We start from the raw sequence: 18,210 nt of genomic DNA, 5'->3' as shown, positions 1-18,210 counted from the left end.
GACAGCGTTACTTTCACATTTATTATATTAAGTAAGAACAATATTAAGTAACAGTGGTATTATGATTAATTATATTTTTGTAACATCGATACATTCAATTCAACTATTTTTTGGCTATGAGTTATTATTTGAAGTAATTTTTTTAGCGATTGAATTAGGCTATTTATTTATAGGTATATCATAAAATTAACAGATTTTTTCTAGTAAATTCTCTAAATTGTAATATTGGTACAATATTATACAACAGTATAAAACAATAATGTAGGTAATTGCGCTAAAAATGCATTAAATAACATAGAAGGTGACAACATTCATAAATAGGCTTTCTGAGGAAACTATATAACTATATATGTATGTATGTAAAACATTGTTGAAAGGTTCTTCTAACCTACAGACAGACATGTGTTGCTGGGGAGTTTGTTGCGCCACTTCTTCTTCCCAGCAATAACACATGGGAAGTGGTGAAGGGCGGGCGTTTTGGGGGCTGTCTTTTGTACATTTTTGACGTTCAAAAAGTGCCATTTTGCAGCCAAGTTTTAATAAACGATTTTTGATTGATTTAAAGATCAATAAAAGTAGTGAAATTGACTAGTCAACGTAACTACTTATTTTACAAACAAGAGTTTTTGATTTAATCTCGCTCGTTCACTAGTTTCCGATAAAGAGTCAGTAAGTTATCCCATAGTTAACTCAGTAAGTTATATCTGCCAGATATTCTTATAAACCATGGAGTTTCTTGCCCGTTCTTCTCCATAGGAAGCTACTTTTGGAATTGATAACTAGAATCAAACTTATTTATATTTTTGACGTTAATAAGTGCTTGTAAAGGCCTAAATGAAATAACATACTTTGACTTTACAGTTTATCTGTCAGATAAGTTCCTGATAGCCTATCAGAGACTTTATCAGTGACCGGTAAAATAGACTTCAGGTGTGATTCCTCGATAAAAGATTATTGAGTCAGCCCACTGTATATTTATTTGTATAATTATAATATTATTAAATATTTACCTTCTGGTATTTTTGTTATGATATAAAGAATTTTATACAAACAAAGAATTGACAATATGGTATATCAATAGAAAGGTATTTCCGTGTACAATAATAACCGGTTAAGTGCGAGTCGGACTAGCACAAAAGATTCCGTATGGTCAAAAAATCACGTCCTGTTTTACATAACATTTTTGATACGGAACCCTAAAATTATTCAATCATTAGTGTAGTTTTGTTGTGCCATATTTATATAATTATTACTATTTTTCTCTTTGAGTATGGAACCCTAAAAATCATTCAATACATTTTTTTTCCAGTTTACGACTCAATCGAAGTCAAAGTCGGTATTTTTTTGACATGACATTGACTTTGACCTTGACTTTAACTTTGTGTCTTTGACTTTGATATGACTTTGACCTTGAATTTGACCTTGACTTTAACTGTGACATTGACCTTGACATTTTATCTTTAGTTTAAAAGCGTAGTTTCGAGCAGGCAGTCGATGCTCGCGTCCCGCCTAGCGCGATAGGGAGCCGGCAGCTTCAGATGCACTGTTCTGACGTGCAGCTTCATAGAGTTAGACTGAGAGAAGTTCTTAACGCAGTGGCCACAAACTTAGGGAGTTTGTTCCTAGTAGTTTGTGGTTTGACTTTGATGACTTCGACATTGACCTTGAATTTGACCTTGACTGTGACATTTGCCTTAATAATTTGACCTTGACCTTGAATTTGACTTTGACCTTGACCTTGACATTTAATATTTAGTTTAAAAGCGTAGTTTCGAGCAGGCAGTCGATGGTCGTGTCCCGCCTAGCTCGATAGGGAGCCGGCAGCTTCAGATGCACTGTTCTGACGTGAAGCTTCATAGAGTTAGACTGGGAGAAGTTCTTACCGCAGCGGGCGCATTGGTAGGGTTTCTCGCCGGAGTGTACCTGTGAAGAGATATGTATATTTTAGTAAAATAGGCCAAAAATCGAGTTTTAAATAAATGTTTTATGTAACCAGTTTTCCATAAGAAAATTAAAAATATAGCCAAATCGCTCCAGCCATTCTCTAGTTTTAGTCAGACTAACGAACAACATTCATGTTTATATTTAAGATTAACACACTTATAACTTAGCTTCACTTGTAACGCGGTGTCCTACGTGAGCGACGAACGCGACGCGACGCGACGCAACACGACGCGACGTAATGCGACGCGATGCTATACGCGACAAGTGTCCTACGTGATTTTGGTCATTACTTCTCAAATCATGGAGAAGTTGTGTTACAATTTTGCTTGAAAGTTCATATTTAAAGTACAGACAGCAACAATCTTCCAACTTGTTTGTACTAATAAACGATTTCTTTAATATTTATGTTTTTTTTTGTCCCACAACAATCAACGCTTCTGAATAGTTCGCGGTGTCGCGTCTGGTCGCCCTCAAAACAAGTACGCGTTACGTCGCGTCTCGCCGCAGACTGTCACATAGGCCGCATGTAGGGAATTCCTTTGAGTTGATCGCGTTCGTCGCGTTCGCAGCGTCGCGTCGCGTCGCGTTCGTCGCTCACGCAGGACACCGCGTAAGAAGAATGTAAGAAAATCTTGCAATCATAATTTTACCCACTTCCCGATCTTCGATTAGAGTGAAATTTTGGACACGCTCGGACTTCTGACGACATACATGACTAGCTAAGAATCGTCATTACAAATCCAATATGGCGGCCACCGCAAAATGGCGGACTGGGTCCCCAAAAAGGGTTTACTGATTAATACGAATAAAGTATAAAATATAAAGAATAGTTCAAAAAACAAAAGAAAGTTTTTAGACGTAAACGCTCCATGCATTTCATCAAACTAAAAGTCCGAATTATTTTGTAATTTTTAAAAGCGTGTTTTTTTTTATTATATTAGTGATTTTTACTAGGCATGTTTACTCACCCGGTCGTGCCTGTTTAAAGCCGCCTTATGTTTGAACGCCTTCGGACACACGGTACATTTGAACGGTCTCTCACCAGTGTGGGTGCGGACGTGAATCTATAGGAAAATACATATGTATGTGTACTAAAAACTTTCTAATAATAGTAAAGTAATGAAGTGATAGTACAAATCTGTACAAAACTATTCATTTGAATGAATAATTATTTTTACATGGAAAGGGAGGTACCTTAATGGAAATCCTTACAACATACATGGAAGATACAACAAATTCAGTAAAAAGTTTTTTTTTATAAAAACTAAAAAAAAAAAACAAAAAAGTTTTTTAGTAAAAAGTTAGTATTTTTCAGTGACAGTTACTGAAAAATATTAAATTAGTATTTTACAGTCGAATTGACACGAAAAACATTTTTCAATAGGTTTTAGAACTTTCTTGATAAAAAACCTTTTAGAAATAAAATGAAAACGACTTCAAAAATATTCACATCAAAATCGCATCAAAATATTTACCCAAACGCGAGATAATCGCGCACAAACATAAATACATACAAGTCTAAATGAGAACCATGTTTTTTGAAGTCAGTTAAAATCCAAAATACTCTAAATATTCAAACAAAACCTTGCTAAAAATATATAAGTATTATTAAAATTATAAAATTACCCGTAATCTCTGTATCTGGCTGAACCGCTTGGGGCATTCAATACATTGGAAGGGTTTCTCTCCTGTGTGTGTGCGTTGATGGCTTATGAGCGTCGCTATACACTGTAATAAATAAATCTTATAAAATATATAGAATTAAATTAAATATAAAAAATTAAATATGTAGAATTAAATTAAATTGTAAAACACTGGTACTCAGCTGCATCCGGTTAGACTGGAAGACCGACCCCAACATAGTCGGGAAAAGGCTCAGGAGATGAAAAACCAGACTATATACCAAAATAGCATCAAGGCTCAAAATCAAAAAATCAAAATCATTTATTTGCTCAAATAAGGTACAGAAGGTTGGTAAATTGTTGACAATGGTTCTCTTATTCTGCCTTTAAGTTCAGGGTGCAAATATTAGTTACCTACATATTTTATTAATTTAACTACTTTCTATCAGAGGGGCCCAGCAGGGCCAAGGCCGGCCGGGGCTGCGGGATTGTTCGCGCTCATTACCGCGGCGCTGGTACATACGCGGCCTACGACGGAACACGACGGTGTAGTCAGTAAGAGTCTGACACTCCCTCACCGCGCGTAACCCACAGCGGGAGGGGGCATTTGATGATTTTTGACGTCGTTAGAAAAAAGAGGGTACTTTCTATCCACATGCGGGAAGTAGCACTCTTAAGACTCTAGAGCTATATTACATACTTACATCACATTTCTTCCCACAGAACTCGCATACACAGGCTGTTCTCTTTCTCTTGTCCTTTGGCTTGCGTTGTTTGTTCTTAATTCCTAAATGTACGCGTTGATAGTGAATTGCGAATGAACGGTCGTGGGCGAATATTCTGTCGCACTGTGGAGAGAATATGATGTGGTTAGTGTTTGAAAAATTTTAAATAGAAGAAGAAATATGTGAAAATAATGTGAAGTTGAAAAAAAAAAATGCTGTATATTGACTGGTTAGAAATAAAAATCAGCCTGTATAATTCGTTATAAATAGAAGCACCTTCTATATTGACTTATTATAAATAGAAGCATCCTGTGTATTGATTGCTGAAAAAAACGAAACCTGTATATTGACTAGTTAGAAATAGAAACCAATGATATTATATATACAGGCCCGCCGTAAGCGGGCGTGCAGCGCGTGCACCGCACGCGGGCGGCACGTCCTAGGGGGCGGCAAATCGAGCGACTTATCACGTTATATTAAAAAAAAAAACAATATCTTTTTACCAATTATTTGATTTCAATATTTCCGAACACAGCAATAGCGCTAAGAATCTAGACACACGGCAGTGTGTCCGCCAAGTTCGAGCAAAAAAAGCGACACACCGGCCGTGGGTTATATTACACGAACCATTTCGGGCCAAATTCGACCCCCCTATAACTCAAAATCTATTTTATTTACGCATATCAAATTTCTAGTATCTGTTGAGACCCTCTCACTTATCTAAAATACAAAATTTCATTAATATACCTATTGTAGGTCTTGAGATATTGTCGTCAGAAAATCGCTATTTTTACTATACACTCACTGACTGACTGACTGACTCACTCATCAAAAACCTAGACCACTTCCAATGGTCGTATTGACTTGAAATTTGGCATGGAGGTAGGTCTTTATGTCAAGGTAAAGGAAAAAATCTGAAAATGGCCAAGTGTGATTCGGTTTCAAAATAATGAAGGTATTTATACCCCTAAGGAACTAAAACGAACTAAATTTATCTATATTTATATAATATATCTTCGAATGGTCGTACCGATCTGAAATTCATTACAAAAGTTTGTATTTAGTCAAAGTAAAGTAAAAATCTGAAAACGGCCAAGTGTGAGTCACTTTCGAAAATAACGAATGTGTAACTTTGATCCACGAACATAATATATGATAACATGTCATGTCAGTCAGTTGGTAAATCTAGGCCATTTAGTTAATCTAGTTTATTTCTTTGTAAGAAGCATTGTGCATATTCAAAACTTAATAATAAGAAAACAATAAAATAAACAACCTTACAAAAATAAATGAAATCCCACCCAAAACAAAAATGTGAAAGACTGCCAAGTTCGATGAAATGGGAATACTTCGCCTATAAAAGAAGTGAGATCTGAATAAGTACCAAGTTCCATACACATACCTCAGTTAAAAATAGTTACTTTTTAATGATGTTACTTGGCAAGTTTTAATAGAAAATTAAATACTTGATTCATTGCGTTTAGTAGGTTTATAACAAAGTGTGTGAAAACTTGCCAAGTAACATCATTAAAAAGTAACTATTTTTAACTGAGGTATGTGTATGGAACTTGGTACTTATTCAGATCTCACTTCTTTTATAGGCGAAGTATTCCCATTTCATCGAACTTGGCAGTCTTTCACATTTTTGTTTTGGGTGGGATATTACTTACACTGCCGATTTCAGTTACATCTGTTGATCATTTTCAAAATTAAAAATTGTTACAAACGATTTAAGATCAACAAGGATCAATAGGATCAGGCGTAGCGTGGGAGGAGAGAGCAGGGGGGGCAAATGCCCTGGGCGGCACTATTTAGGGGGCGGCAAAATTAAACCATAATTACGTAATAAAAATATTTTTACTAAAAATAGATGAGTAGATTAGCAATAAAATTTCAGAAAAACCGCCCTCGCTTTGGTCGTCCCCTATCAATTTTGACGGGTTCATCCTTTGCATCCCCAAATAAATTCGCGCTAGCTGCGCTCGCGCCTCCATGTCAGATATCGCAGTCAGTAGCGGTTTTAGGGTAGGGCGCGGTCGGGCGACGGCTCAGGGCGCCGGATATAAGGGGCGCCGCAGGCGCCCCCAACCTATCCTTGATCAGAATGTTACTCCTATTTTTGTTTTAAATTTCATCAATGATTGCAACTTACAAGAACTGTATCCAAATGAATGGATAGCATCAGGGCCATCTTAACCTATGGTGCAGCGTGTGCGAATAACCTAGGCACCGCGGGCTCAGGGGCGCCCAAGGCGAATTTGTGTTTAATTCGGCGTTAAATTTGAGAAATTCTCGAAGAAACACTACTTTTATGTCCCAAAACTCAAAATTTTCGCTTCGCTCGCGGTTCCCTTACTTTACGCTTCAATTTTTATCACATATAGCTACTTTTAATGTCCCAATACTCAAAAAAATTCGCGCTCCCTTCGCTCGCGGCTTCTTCACTTCACAGTCGCTTTTTACTAAATATGTTTAGGACTTTTAGTGATCCAAAACTCAAAAATTTTCGGGCTTGCTTCACTTTACAGTTGTTTTTATTTTTCAAGATTTTTTTAGTCTACCCTAGCAAAAAGGGAGCATCGTTTTGAAGTTCTTTTATTAATAAGAAAGTAACTTCTAGTTTCCATATGAACTTTCTTATTTACGGTAATACTTTAAGTCCCAAAATTTTAATACATAGGCGCCATCATCAACAAAGAGTGATGTACGTTTGGGCAAAATTTTAAGTAATTTTTGTTTTGAGTTCTAAAATATTACAAAAAATTTCGCGCTCGCTTCGCTCGCGCAATCAGAAGACACATTCCAGTGTTTTTGCATTCACCAACCAGCAACCGATGGTTGAGTTAAAACCGGCACTGATCGCAATTTATCTTTGTTTAATTGTTGAGGCCTTCAATTCCGAAAAATCATTTTTCGCGCAAGTCCGTTATAGCTTATAGTGAACAAAAAGTTCACTTTGGCTTTTTATGGTATGTTTACTTCATGAAAACTCTAAGGAAAAAATCGCGCTCGCTTCGCTCGCGACTTCATGTACATTTGCACTTCATTTCTGTGCATATCTTACTTTTTGACTTTGCTTTGTTAATTTACAGTGGTTTTTATTTGTTTTGTGTCCTTAGACTAAATAAATTTCGCGCTCGCTTCGCTCGCGCTTCCTTACATATGAAATATGTCTCATGCGTTGATTTTTTCAACGGAAAACCCACCAAAAACCATTAATAACATATTTTACTGAAATTAAACATTGCTGTAGATAATTTAAGTTCGTAAGTTTAAGTTACCCATAATCTGTTCTAAGCACTTTGATATACATTATGTAGGTACCTACCCATTAATCACAATCTTTCAATACATAGCGGCCACTTGGGTAATGATTGCACTGCATTGATGCCCTAAGCAATTGCTTAGTCTGCTTATGGGCTAACCCAGGACTTCTTAGGTTACTCTAAGACTTGAGCATTTCAATGTAGATATTTTTTTCTGTTGGACAAGTAAAATGGATATGAATGTGCGGGTGGGTCCGGACCCCCTGGACCGCCCCCCCCCTTATATGTTTTTTGACAAAACCCAGTATAATATGTAGTCGTAGGGCGGCATAATCGGTTTTGCACGCGGGCGAACAAACAGCTAGCGGCGGGCCTGTATATATATAATCTGAAACAAATTGTATATTAACTTTGAAATATAAAAGCATTTTCCAAACAAAAAGTCATATGAGTATACCAAGACAAATTGCATATTGAGTATTGGCTATGTGCAAAGCGAGTAGCGGCGGACAATAACGACCGCAGCGCACAACACGGCAGAAATTGAGAACAAATGCGGATGTTTCAAACCCGGTTTTTATCATTATATTCACTTTACAGTAAAACTATTGAATAAATTGCACTTAAATAATGTCAACAACACTATTTTAATCTTTGGTTTTATTTATATTCGCAAATAAAATTATAATGTTTACATGGTTATTATTTGACAGCTTCCGCAAATGTTGTAAACGCTACGCGTCGCCACCGTCGCGCACATAGCCAATACAGTAGATTTCAAATTGAAGCAGTCTGTACTTAATATAAATCATTATGTATAGAGATAGGAATTTAACATAGGCCCCATACGAGTAATGTGACACTCCTATCTCTAGTAACCGAACCCACAGATAGATAGAATATAGGGATATCTCACCTCGTCACACTTGACGCCGCCCGGCTCATGAGTCTTCAGGTGATCTTTCAACGCGTCCTGCGTCGGTACGTTCTCACCGCATTGGAAACAGGAACTGTAAGAAATATGGTTAGAAATGTGTTATTTTTGGAGTTAGTTGGTTAAATAATTAATGGTAATATTAGAGGTTTTTTTGGTACTTCGCGCATTAGGGAAAATGCCTACATGATTCATTGATAAATGAGCTACTTAGCACTAGAAGAATTTTTCAAATCAGACTAGTAGACAACGTACCTAAGTAACTATTAAGGTGATCTGTGCCAGTAGTTCAAGCAATCAAACTCTTCAATTTTATAATATTTAGCATAGATAACATAGGCTACTTTTTATTAAGGTACGAGAATTCGTTTTCTCGGGTCGCAGGTGAAACCACGGGACGAGCATTAGCTAGTATGTTGTTCTCTACGTACCTAAGTCACATAACACCTAGTAGTCCGGTCAAAATAGACATTTGAAATAACAAAAATCCCGGACTTTTGAAGAATTCTCTTGGAAACGCGATATAACCGAACACTACGTAGGCGAAGCCGCGGGCGGAAGCTAGTTTATAATATTAATATAAGTATTTTAACTCACTTCTGACTACCATCACACACGCCATCTTTATAAGCACTTTTATGCATTTTCAGAGCTTCCATAGTCTTGAAATATATTGAACATTTCTCGCATTTAAACTCTGTCTCTGGGTTAGCATTCTGAAAAAGAAAAACCGGTATTTAATTATTTGCCTAACCTTTTCCCAACTATGTAGGGGTCGGCTTCCAGTCTAACCGCATGCAGCTGAGTACCAGTGTGCCACAAGGAGTGACTGCCCTATCTGAACTCCTAAACCCAGTTACCCGGGCAACCCGATACGCCTTGGTTAGACTGGTTGTCAGACTTACTCACTTCTGACTAAGTGTATGTGTGAGTGTGTGTGTCTGAGGGTGTCAATGAGTGTATTTATGAGTGTACGACTAAGTGTGTTTGTGTAGGGGTGGGTACTTTTGAGTGTTTGTGAGTGTGTTACCAAGTGTCTGACTGAGTGTACTACTGACCTCACATCGGAGCGACATCTTAATATGAGTGTGTCAGTGAGTGTATGTATGAGTGTCCGACTGAGTGTCTTTACGAGTGTACTACTGACCTCACAGCGGTGCGACTTCTTAATATGCATGGCGTGTCCGACTTCCCCCAGGAAGCTCTCGCCGCAGACCTCGCAGCAGTACTTAGACGGGTGATGTAGTCTCAAGTGAGTCAGATGACTGACATTCTAACTCGACTGTGCAAGAGTGTCGTTTCTAGAGTGTGTGTGTGTCTGAGGGTGTCAGTGAGTGTATGTATGAGTGTACGACTAAGTGTGTTTGTGTGAGGGTACTTTTGAGTGTTTTATGGGTGTGTTACTGAGTGTAATATTGAGTGTGTTACCGCGTGTGTGACTGAGTGTACTACTGACCTCACATCGGAGCGACATCTTAATATGAGTATATTACTGAGTGTCCTTGTGAGTGTATTACCGAGTGTGTAACTGAGTGTGCGACTGACCTCACACCGGTGCGACTTCTTAATATGCATTGCGAGTCCGACTTCCCCCAGGAAGCTCTCGCCGCAGACTTCACAGCAGTACTTAGACGGGTGATGTAGTCTCAAGTGAGTCAGATGACTGACATTCTAACCCAAATGTGCAAGAGTGTCGTTTCTAGAGTGTGTGTGTGTGTCTGAGGGTGTCAGTGAGTGTATGTATGAGTGTACGACAAAGTATTTGTGAGTCTACTTTTGAGTGTTCGAGTGAGTGTGTTACTGAGTGTGTGACCGAGTGTGTTACTAAGTGTATGGCCGAGTGTGTTACTGAGTGTTTATGAGTGTGTTTGTGAGTGTAACTGAGTCTGAGTGGGTTTAAGAGTGAGTTTGTGAATATGTTACTGAGTGAGTTTATGAGTGTCTGAATGAGTGTATGACTGAGTGTGTGTCAGTGAGTGTATGTATGAGTGTCCGACTGAGTGTCTTTACGAGTGTACTACTGACCTCACAGCGGTGCGACTTCTTAATATGCATGGCGAGTCCGACTTCCCCCAGGAAGCTCTCGCCGCAGACCTCGCAGCAGTACTTAGACGGGTGATGTAGTCTCAAGTGAGTCAGATGACTGACATTCTAACCCGACTGTGTGTCTGAGCGTGTCAGTGAGTGTATGTATGAGTGTACGACTAAGTGTGTTTGTGCGAGGGTACTTTTGAGTGTTTGTGAGTGTCTTATGGGTGTGTTACTGAGTGTATTATTGTGTGTTACCGCGTGTGTGACTGAGTGTATAACTAACCTCACATCGGAGCGACAACTTAATATGAGTGTGTCAGTGAGTGTATTACCGAGAGTCTTTATGAGTATGCTACTGACCTCACATCGGAGCGACATCTTAATATGAGTGTGTCAATGAGTGTATGACCGAGTGTATAACTGAGTGTCTTTATGAGTGTGTCACTGACCTCACACCGGTGCGACTTCTTAATATGCATAGCGAGTCCGACCTCCCCCAGGAAGCTCTCGCCGCAGACCTCGCAGCAGTACTTAGACGGGTGATGTAGTCTCAAGTGAGTCAGATGACTGACATTCTAACCCGACTGTGCGAGACTGTGACCGTATATTACTGAGTGTCTGTGTGAATGTGTGTATGAGGGTGTCAGTGAGTGTATTTATGAGTGTATGACGAAGTGTGTTTGTGTGAGGGTACTTTTGAGTGTTTGCGAGTGTTTTGTGAGTGTGTTACTGAGTGTATTATTGAGTGTGTTACCGAGTGTCTTTATGAGTGTGCTACTGACCTCACACTGGTGCGACTTCTTAATATGAATGTATCAGTGAGTGTATGTATGAGTGTCCGACTGAGTGTCCATCCGAGTGTGCTACTGACCTCACAGCGGTGCGACTTCTTAATATGCATGGCGAGTCCGACTTCCCCCAGGAAGCTCTCGCCGCAGACCTCGCAGCAGTACTTAGACGGGTGATGTAGTCTCAAGTGAGTCAGATGACTGGTGGACTTCGCGAAAGTCGCCCCGCAGAGTTTACAAGTGAATTTGTGACCTTTAAAAAAAGGATTTTTTATAGTTTAAATCTATACTTTTATCGAGGAAAGCTATAGGCTACTTTTCATAGGGCACTCCATTTAATTATTAAATGATAGGGTCGCATTTCAAATAGCCTTTCCGCCAAAAGGGCACTACGTAGATGGCTAATTGATAATCCTTTTTACTCAATAAAAGAATTTTTACAATATATAAATGTCCAAAATATAAATAGGTACCTAACCTTTATCACTTGCATGTTTATGTGTGTGTTAAACTAATTTGCATGTCATTATATTGTGACTGAATACCGAACACACTGAAATTTTGTAACACCTTATGAACCTACTGTATTCATGTGCAAATAAATACTTTGACTTTGACTTTACATCTTGGGGAAGCCGCCATATTGGATTTGTAATGACGTTTCTTAGCTAATCATGTATTGTCATCAGAACTCAGAGCGTGTGCAAAATTTCATCCTAATCGAAGACCGGGAAGTGGGTCAAATTAAGATTCGAAAATTTTCTCACAAACAGAGTTACAAGTGAAGATAATATGTGTTAAGTTAATCTATAGGTACTAATATTATAAAGAGGAAAACTTTGTTTGTTTGTTTGGTTGTAATGAATAGGCTCAAAAACTACTTTTAAAAATTCTTTCACCATTCGAAAGCTACATTCACGAGTATAATAGGCTATATTTTATCCCGGTACGGGCAGTAGTTCCCACGGGACGCGGGTACCGCGGAACAACGGCTAGTCTTATATATAAAAATGGATTGCTGTTCGTTAAACTGACAAAACTCGAGAATGGCTGGACTGATTTGGCTTTTTTTGGTTTTAAAATGTTTGTAGAGGTAAAGAGAAGCAGGAATCAGTTATTAATAAATCAAAAATACCTTTATGCCACTTAATATGCTCTTTAGCGCGATGTGCACTTTTAGTCGTTTGTGTGCATATCTTGCATATGAACACGCGCTCGTGAGCGTTGGTTATATCTATACTAATATTATAAAGCTGAAGAGTTTGTTTGTTTGAACGCGTTAAATTTTAGCACGTTCGCCATTATGGGGAGGCGGCCATATTGGATTTTGTAATGACGTTTCTCAGCTAGTCGTAGTTACGCAACGGATTTTGATGCGATTTTTTTTAATAGAAAAAGAGATTGAAGTGGAATGTTTATATCGGGTGTGTCGTACCTAATCATATTAAATCGTATCACATATACTTTATGATATTCTATGGCGAATTATAAAAAAAATTAACCTAATCCATTCAATGGTTTGGCCACAGGAGTCATTTTTCGTTATCATAATTTACAACATATATATTTGAAATATATATTTTTTTGAATTTCAGTACATAAAAAATGTACACCTTATAAAGGTCGCCGTGGACGCTGGATGCAGGTCGCCTCCAACAGGTATCTGTGGAGATCTAAGGGGGAGGCCTATGTTCAGCAGTGGACGTCCGCCGCCTGAGATGATGATGATGACACATAAATCATACCTTTATGCCACTTAATATGCTCTTTAGCGCGATGTGCACTTTTAGTCGTTTGTGTGCATATCTTGCATATGAAGACGCGTTCGTGAGCGTTGCTCATGTCTATACTAATATTATAAAACTGAAGAGTTTGTTTGTTTGAACGAGGTAAATTTTAGCACGTCCGCCATCTTGGGGAGGCGGCCATATTGGATTTGTAATGACGTTTCTTAGTTAGTCTTAGTTACGCAACGGATTTTAATGCGGTTTTTTATTAAAATAGATAGAGTGATTGAAGAGGAAGGTTTATATGTATAAAAACATACATTAAATAGTAGGGAAATACTGTTATCCCGTGCGAAGCCGCGGGCAGAAGATAGTAAATAAATAAAAATACCTTTATGCCACTTAATATGCTCTTTAGCGCGATGTGCACTCTTAGTCGTTTGTGTGCATATCTTGCATATGAACACGCGCTCGTGAGCGTTGGTGATATGCGATTTTAAGTTCCGAAGAGTACGCCACCACGTATTGCATACGTCGCAGTGTAGGGAGCCGGATGACTGGAAAAGAGGTATTTTATTTATACTAACATAATAATAATAATTAAGAGGAAACATTTTTTGTAAAGGCTCCGAAAGTATTGGACCAATTTGAAAAATTATTTTACTGTTGGGAAGCTACACTATTCCCGAGTAACATAGGCTATCTAGACACACGGCAGTGTGTCCGCCAAGTTCGAGCAAAAAAGGCGACACACCGGCCGTGGGTTATATTACACGAACCATTTCGGGCCAAATTCGACCCCCCTGTAACTCAAAATCTATTTTATTTACGCATATCAAATTTCTAGTATCTGTTGAGACCCCCTCACTTATCTAAAATACAAAATTTCATTAATATACCTATTGTAAGTCTTGAGATATTGACGTCAGAAAATCGCTATTTTTACTATACACTTATTCACTGATTCACTGACTCACTCATCAAAAACCTAGACCACTTCCAATGGTCGTATTGACTTGAAATTTGGCATGGAGGTAAGTCTTTATGTCAAGGTAAAGGGAAAAATCTGAAAATGGCCAAGTGTGAGTCGGTTTCAAAATAATGAAGGTGTTTTATACCCGGTGTAAATTAATACCCCTAAGGAACTAAAACGAACTAAATTTATCTATATTTATATAATATATCTTCGAATGGTACAAAGGTTTGTATTTAGTCAAAGTAAAGTAAAAATCTGAAAACGGCCAAGTGTGAATCACTTTCGAAAATAACGAATGTGTAACTTTGATCCACGAACATAATATATGATAACATGTCATGTCAGTCAGTTGGTAAATCTAGTTCATTTCTTTGTAAGAAACATAGTGCATATTAAAAAATCTAAAAGATAGTATAAATGAGACATTTCTTTAACTAACTTCATCATAAGAAAAAAATAAAATAAACAACCTTACAAAAATAAATGAAATCCCACCCAAAACAAAAATGTGAAAGACTGCCAAGTTCGATAATATGGGAATGCTTCGCCTATAAAAGAAGTGAGATCTGAATAAGTACCAAGTTCCATACACATACCTCAGTTAAAAATAGTTACTTTTTAATGATGATTACTTGGCAAGTTTTAATAGAAAATTAAATACTTGATTCATTGCGTTTAGTAGGTTGTTATACAAGGTGTATGAAAACTTGCCAAGTAACATCATTAAAAAGTAACTATTTTTAACTGAGGTATGTGTATGGAACTTGGTACTTATTCAGATCTCACTTCTTTTATAGGCGAAGCATTCCCATATTATCGAACTTGGCAGTCTTTCACATTTTTGTTTTGGGTGGGATATTTTATCCCGGTACGAGACGCGGGTGAAACCGCGGGAACAGCTAGTAATCTATACTAATACTTGATCCGCCGATGGTTCCAACTGCGTCTCTAGGGACCACTTCCCGTACCGGGATAAAAATGTAGATTATCTATATGTTATTCTGATATATAAGCTATCATACTGCAAAGTTTTATCAAACTCCATTCGGTAGTTTTGGCGTGACAGAGGAACAAGCATACATACATATGTACACACTCTGGCGTTTATAACATGTGTGTGATAATAACTTTGAATACTTCAAATTGAACTGCTGAACAGATTCACTTAAAATTTGCCTCGAACATAGGCTAACCTTCATATATATAATAACAAATACTCACTTTATCATGTCTTAACATATGATTCTTGTAAGTTGTGTCTTGTAGGAACCCTTTATAGCAGTATTCACATTTATAGCACGAGTGAGTGTAATTATGCGAAGTCTTCCTATCTTGTACCTCTTTAATTTGCTCCTCTTTTGTCAAGGATTTCACCTGAAATTCATAAAAAAAAAATTAAGGTAAAGTAAATTATAAGTAAGGTAAAATAAAACAAAATTATAAGTTATAAAAAACCGGCCAAATGCGACTCTGACTCGCGCACGAAGGGTTCCGTACTATTTATTTATAAAACGTTCCATAATTATAATACAGTCCATATTTCAAGCATCTATCTGTTGCCGTTATCGATATCGAGCAAAAATTAGCAAAAAATCACGTTGGTTGTATGAGAGCCCCCCAAAATATTTATTTTATTCTAGTTTTAAGTATTTGATGTTATAGCGGCAACAGAAATACATCATCTGTGAAAATTTCAGCTCTCTAACTATCACGGTTCATGTGATAAAGCATGACAGAAAGACAGCAAAAATTAAATCAAAAAGGTATTAAAAACTTACTTCAATATCACCACAAGTACACTCTTCAATCACATTATCAGCTTCAGTCTGATCTTTGTCAGACTTTTCATCAACGTCTGACAGTTCCTCAAATTCAGACTGAACACTTGGCATATCATTAATTTGCTCATCATTCTGATCATCGTTTTCCTGCGTATCATTGCTTTGATCATCAACCGTTTGACTATCCTCATCAATTCTACTGCCCAAGTCAGACCGTTCATCAATAGTACTGAAATTGGTGTCTAGAGACAGAATTTCAATGTCAGAATCGTCCTTCTTTTTTCTGACTTTATTAGCTAAAGGTTCTTCATCACTAAAATCTAAATCTATTTCTTCTTTATATATGTCTGCTGTTAAATGTTCTATTTTGACTTGTATTTCTTGAGTGTTCGTCAATTCTGGTGTTGATATGGTTAACGGTAGTTCTGTGTTGTTTAGTAGGGCTATTGTGTGTATTTGGTCTGTTGTTAGCTGTGAAATAAAGATAATACTCCATTTGTAGTAGAGTAGGCACTTAGCTAAAGGTAAACAATCTTCATAGGACTTTTTACACAAATACATATTAAACAAATAAACTACTGCTGAAAATAATGATTCAATTCATTATGTAATTGTTTTTATTGTATTTACATTGATTTTTAGTTACATTTTAATTTAAAATTAAGTTTGTGGCTAAGCCCAAGGCACTAGGATATGTCCATCATAGCGTTAAGTGATTATTTGATTAACATTGTGTTAGAAATCTCATCATGATGAGTTCTTCAGTATATCGAAAGGTACACAAATTATGGCATTTGTTACGGGTAGTCAAAAGAAAGAAAGTCTGAAAACCATTTTCACCGAGGGGTATTGGGTTGCCTGTGAAACTGGGTTGAGGAGTTCAGATAGGCAGGCGCTCCATGTAAAACACTGGTTCTCAGTTAAGACTGGAAACCAATCCCAATATAGTTAGAAATAGGTTCAAGAATACTTCAGATGATGAGTTACTCTGCAAATACTTACAATTTCATTCTGTAGCTCGGCATTTTTCATCAGATCATTGGCTCGCTTGCATCTATCTCTGAAAGCTGCACATTTTAGCAGTAACGCTCCGCAGTAACTGCATAGGTACTGGGGAAAATTATCTGCTGGTGATACCTGTGATAAAAGAAATCGTTTAAAAATAACCAATATTATAAAGACTCGTCATCATCCTCCTGCCCTTATCTAGATTTTATTTGTAGTCAGCGCAGCATGTTTTCTCCTTCCATACTCTTCTATCTGCCGTTATTGCACAGGTAACATTCTTATTATATTATAAAGACTAGTTATTGGAGGCATGCTCCGATACTAATAAACCGATTTGAAAAATTATTTCACTGTTGAGAAGCTACACTATCCCCGAATAACATAGGCTATATTTTTTCCAGGTCCAGGAAGATGATACCCTGACACTCGGGTGAAATTACAAGAAACTGATGTCTAGTTTAAAATAAATAGGACAAATATCTATAGCGTCCTAAAATAAATTACAGGCGTTTATTGTCCTCCATTCCTGTGGTACTACTTGTTGCACATGCATAAAAAAGTGCATTTTAATTTAAAATTTCTCCAGGCTACAGAGCATTATTGGTGTGCTAATCAAGAAGTTAATTAAAAAAATAAAATTAAAAAAAAATAAAAATAATAATAATATTTTTTTAAATCCTATAAGTTTTCACATAAGTTTGGGGAACTTGGGCATTAAATAAAGAACTTTATACTTATAATGAACTACCAAAAAATAATTAATATAGCCTTTATACACATTAAAAAAATAAAATCAAACTTACTTGAATCCCGCTAAACAGTTCAAACAGATTTTTAAGTCTGTATTTATACATATCATAGAGATTTACGCTTGTAGCGAGACAAACACGACACGCTAGTAAGTCCTCCATTATTTTAACTCCTTTTTTCACTTAATAAAATCACAAAAATTGATGAAAACTAAAATAATAAAAACATTTTTTTTATCTAAACAAAGTGGAAGACACAGATAAAATTAGAAATTGATTTGACATCTTTGATCTTTTCAAATGTAATGTGTCAAGAAAAGTATTTTTTTTATTAAAATCACAAAATATTGTTTCGAGAATCTGAATTGAGACTGGATAATTTAATTTATTATAACTGCTATTTGTTTGAATAAGATATTGATTGATTGAAAGATTATTTTTCACAATAAAACAATATAATATAGGTCACGATAGTGATTGAAATGTTACTAAAATCTTTAGTCGATATTACTATTCCGACTGTCAGCTCAATTTATATTTTTGTTCAATTGATAGTTATTCAATATTGTTCATTAGTTTCTAGATGATGATGATGAGATTCACGGGTAATGTGCAGATTGTATCAGTTAAATATTTATTTTACTATACATTATAAAAAA

At 36.8% G+C, this 18,210-nt stretch overlaps 1 protein-coding gene across 1 annotated transcript; it reads right to left on the bottom strand.

Moving 5' to 3' along the window:
* Nucleotides 1-1,403: 1,403 nt before the first annotated feature.
* Nucleotides 1,404-17,836, bottom strand: LOC110381331 (zinc finger and SCAN domain-containing protein 2). Its single transcript, XM_064043163.1, has 13 exons — nt 17,606-17,836; nt 16,797-16,931; nt 15,792-16,265; nt 15,235-15,387; nt 13,429-13,594; nt 11,394-11,563; nt 10,037-10,162; nt 9,089-9,207; nt 8,474-8,567; nt 4,271-4,414; nt 3,571-3,672; nt 2,913-3,008; nt 1,404-1,923 (listed from the first exon to the last, which is right to left on the bottom strand). Exons 1-13 carry the CDS (start codon nt 17,711-17,713, stop codon nt 1,753-1,755), a joined length of 2,058 nt encoding a protein of 685 aa, XP_063899233.1. The 5' UTR covers nt 17,714-17,836; the 3' UTR covers nt 1,404-1,752.
* Between the last annotated feature and the right edge of the window lie 374 nt (nt 17,837-18,210).

The sequence above is a fragment of the Helicoverpa armigera genome, chromosome 31 (assembly GCF_030705265.1).
Source record: "Helicoverpa armigera isolate CAAS_96S chromosome 31, ASM3070526v1, whole genome shotgun sequence".
Taxonomy (NCBI): domain Eukaryota; kingdom Metazoa; phylum Arthropoda; class Insecta; order Lepidoptera; family Noctuidae; genus Helicoverpa; species Helicoverpa armigera.
The sequence above is the reverse complement of the archived record's forward strand: the minus strand, read 5'-3'. Positions and strand labels throughout refer to the sequence as shown.

Excerpts from the sequence above, each read along its gene's own strand:
- LOC110381331 (XM_064043163.1), bottom strand. The coding sequence starts at position 17,713 with ATGGAGGACTTACTAGCGTGTCGTGTTTGTCTCGCTACAAGCGTAAAT. Across the intron at positions 4,415-8,473 it reads GCGGCGTCAAGTGTGACGAG|TGCGACAGAATATTCGCCCA; the intron begins GTGAGATATCCC and ends TTCTCTCCACAG. Across the intron at positions 1,924-2,912 it reads CTTTAAACAGGCACGACCGG|GTACACTCCGGCGAGAAACC; the intron begins GTGAGTAAACAT and ends ATCTCTTCACAG.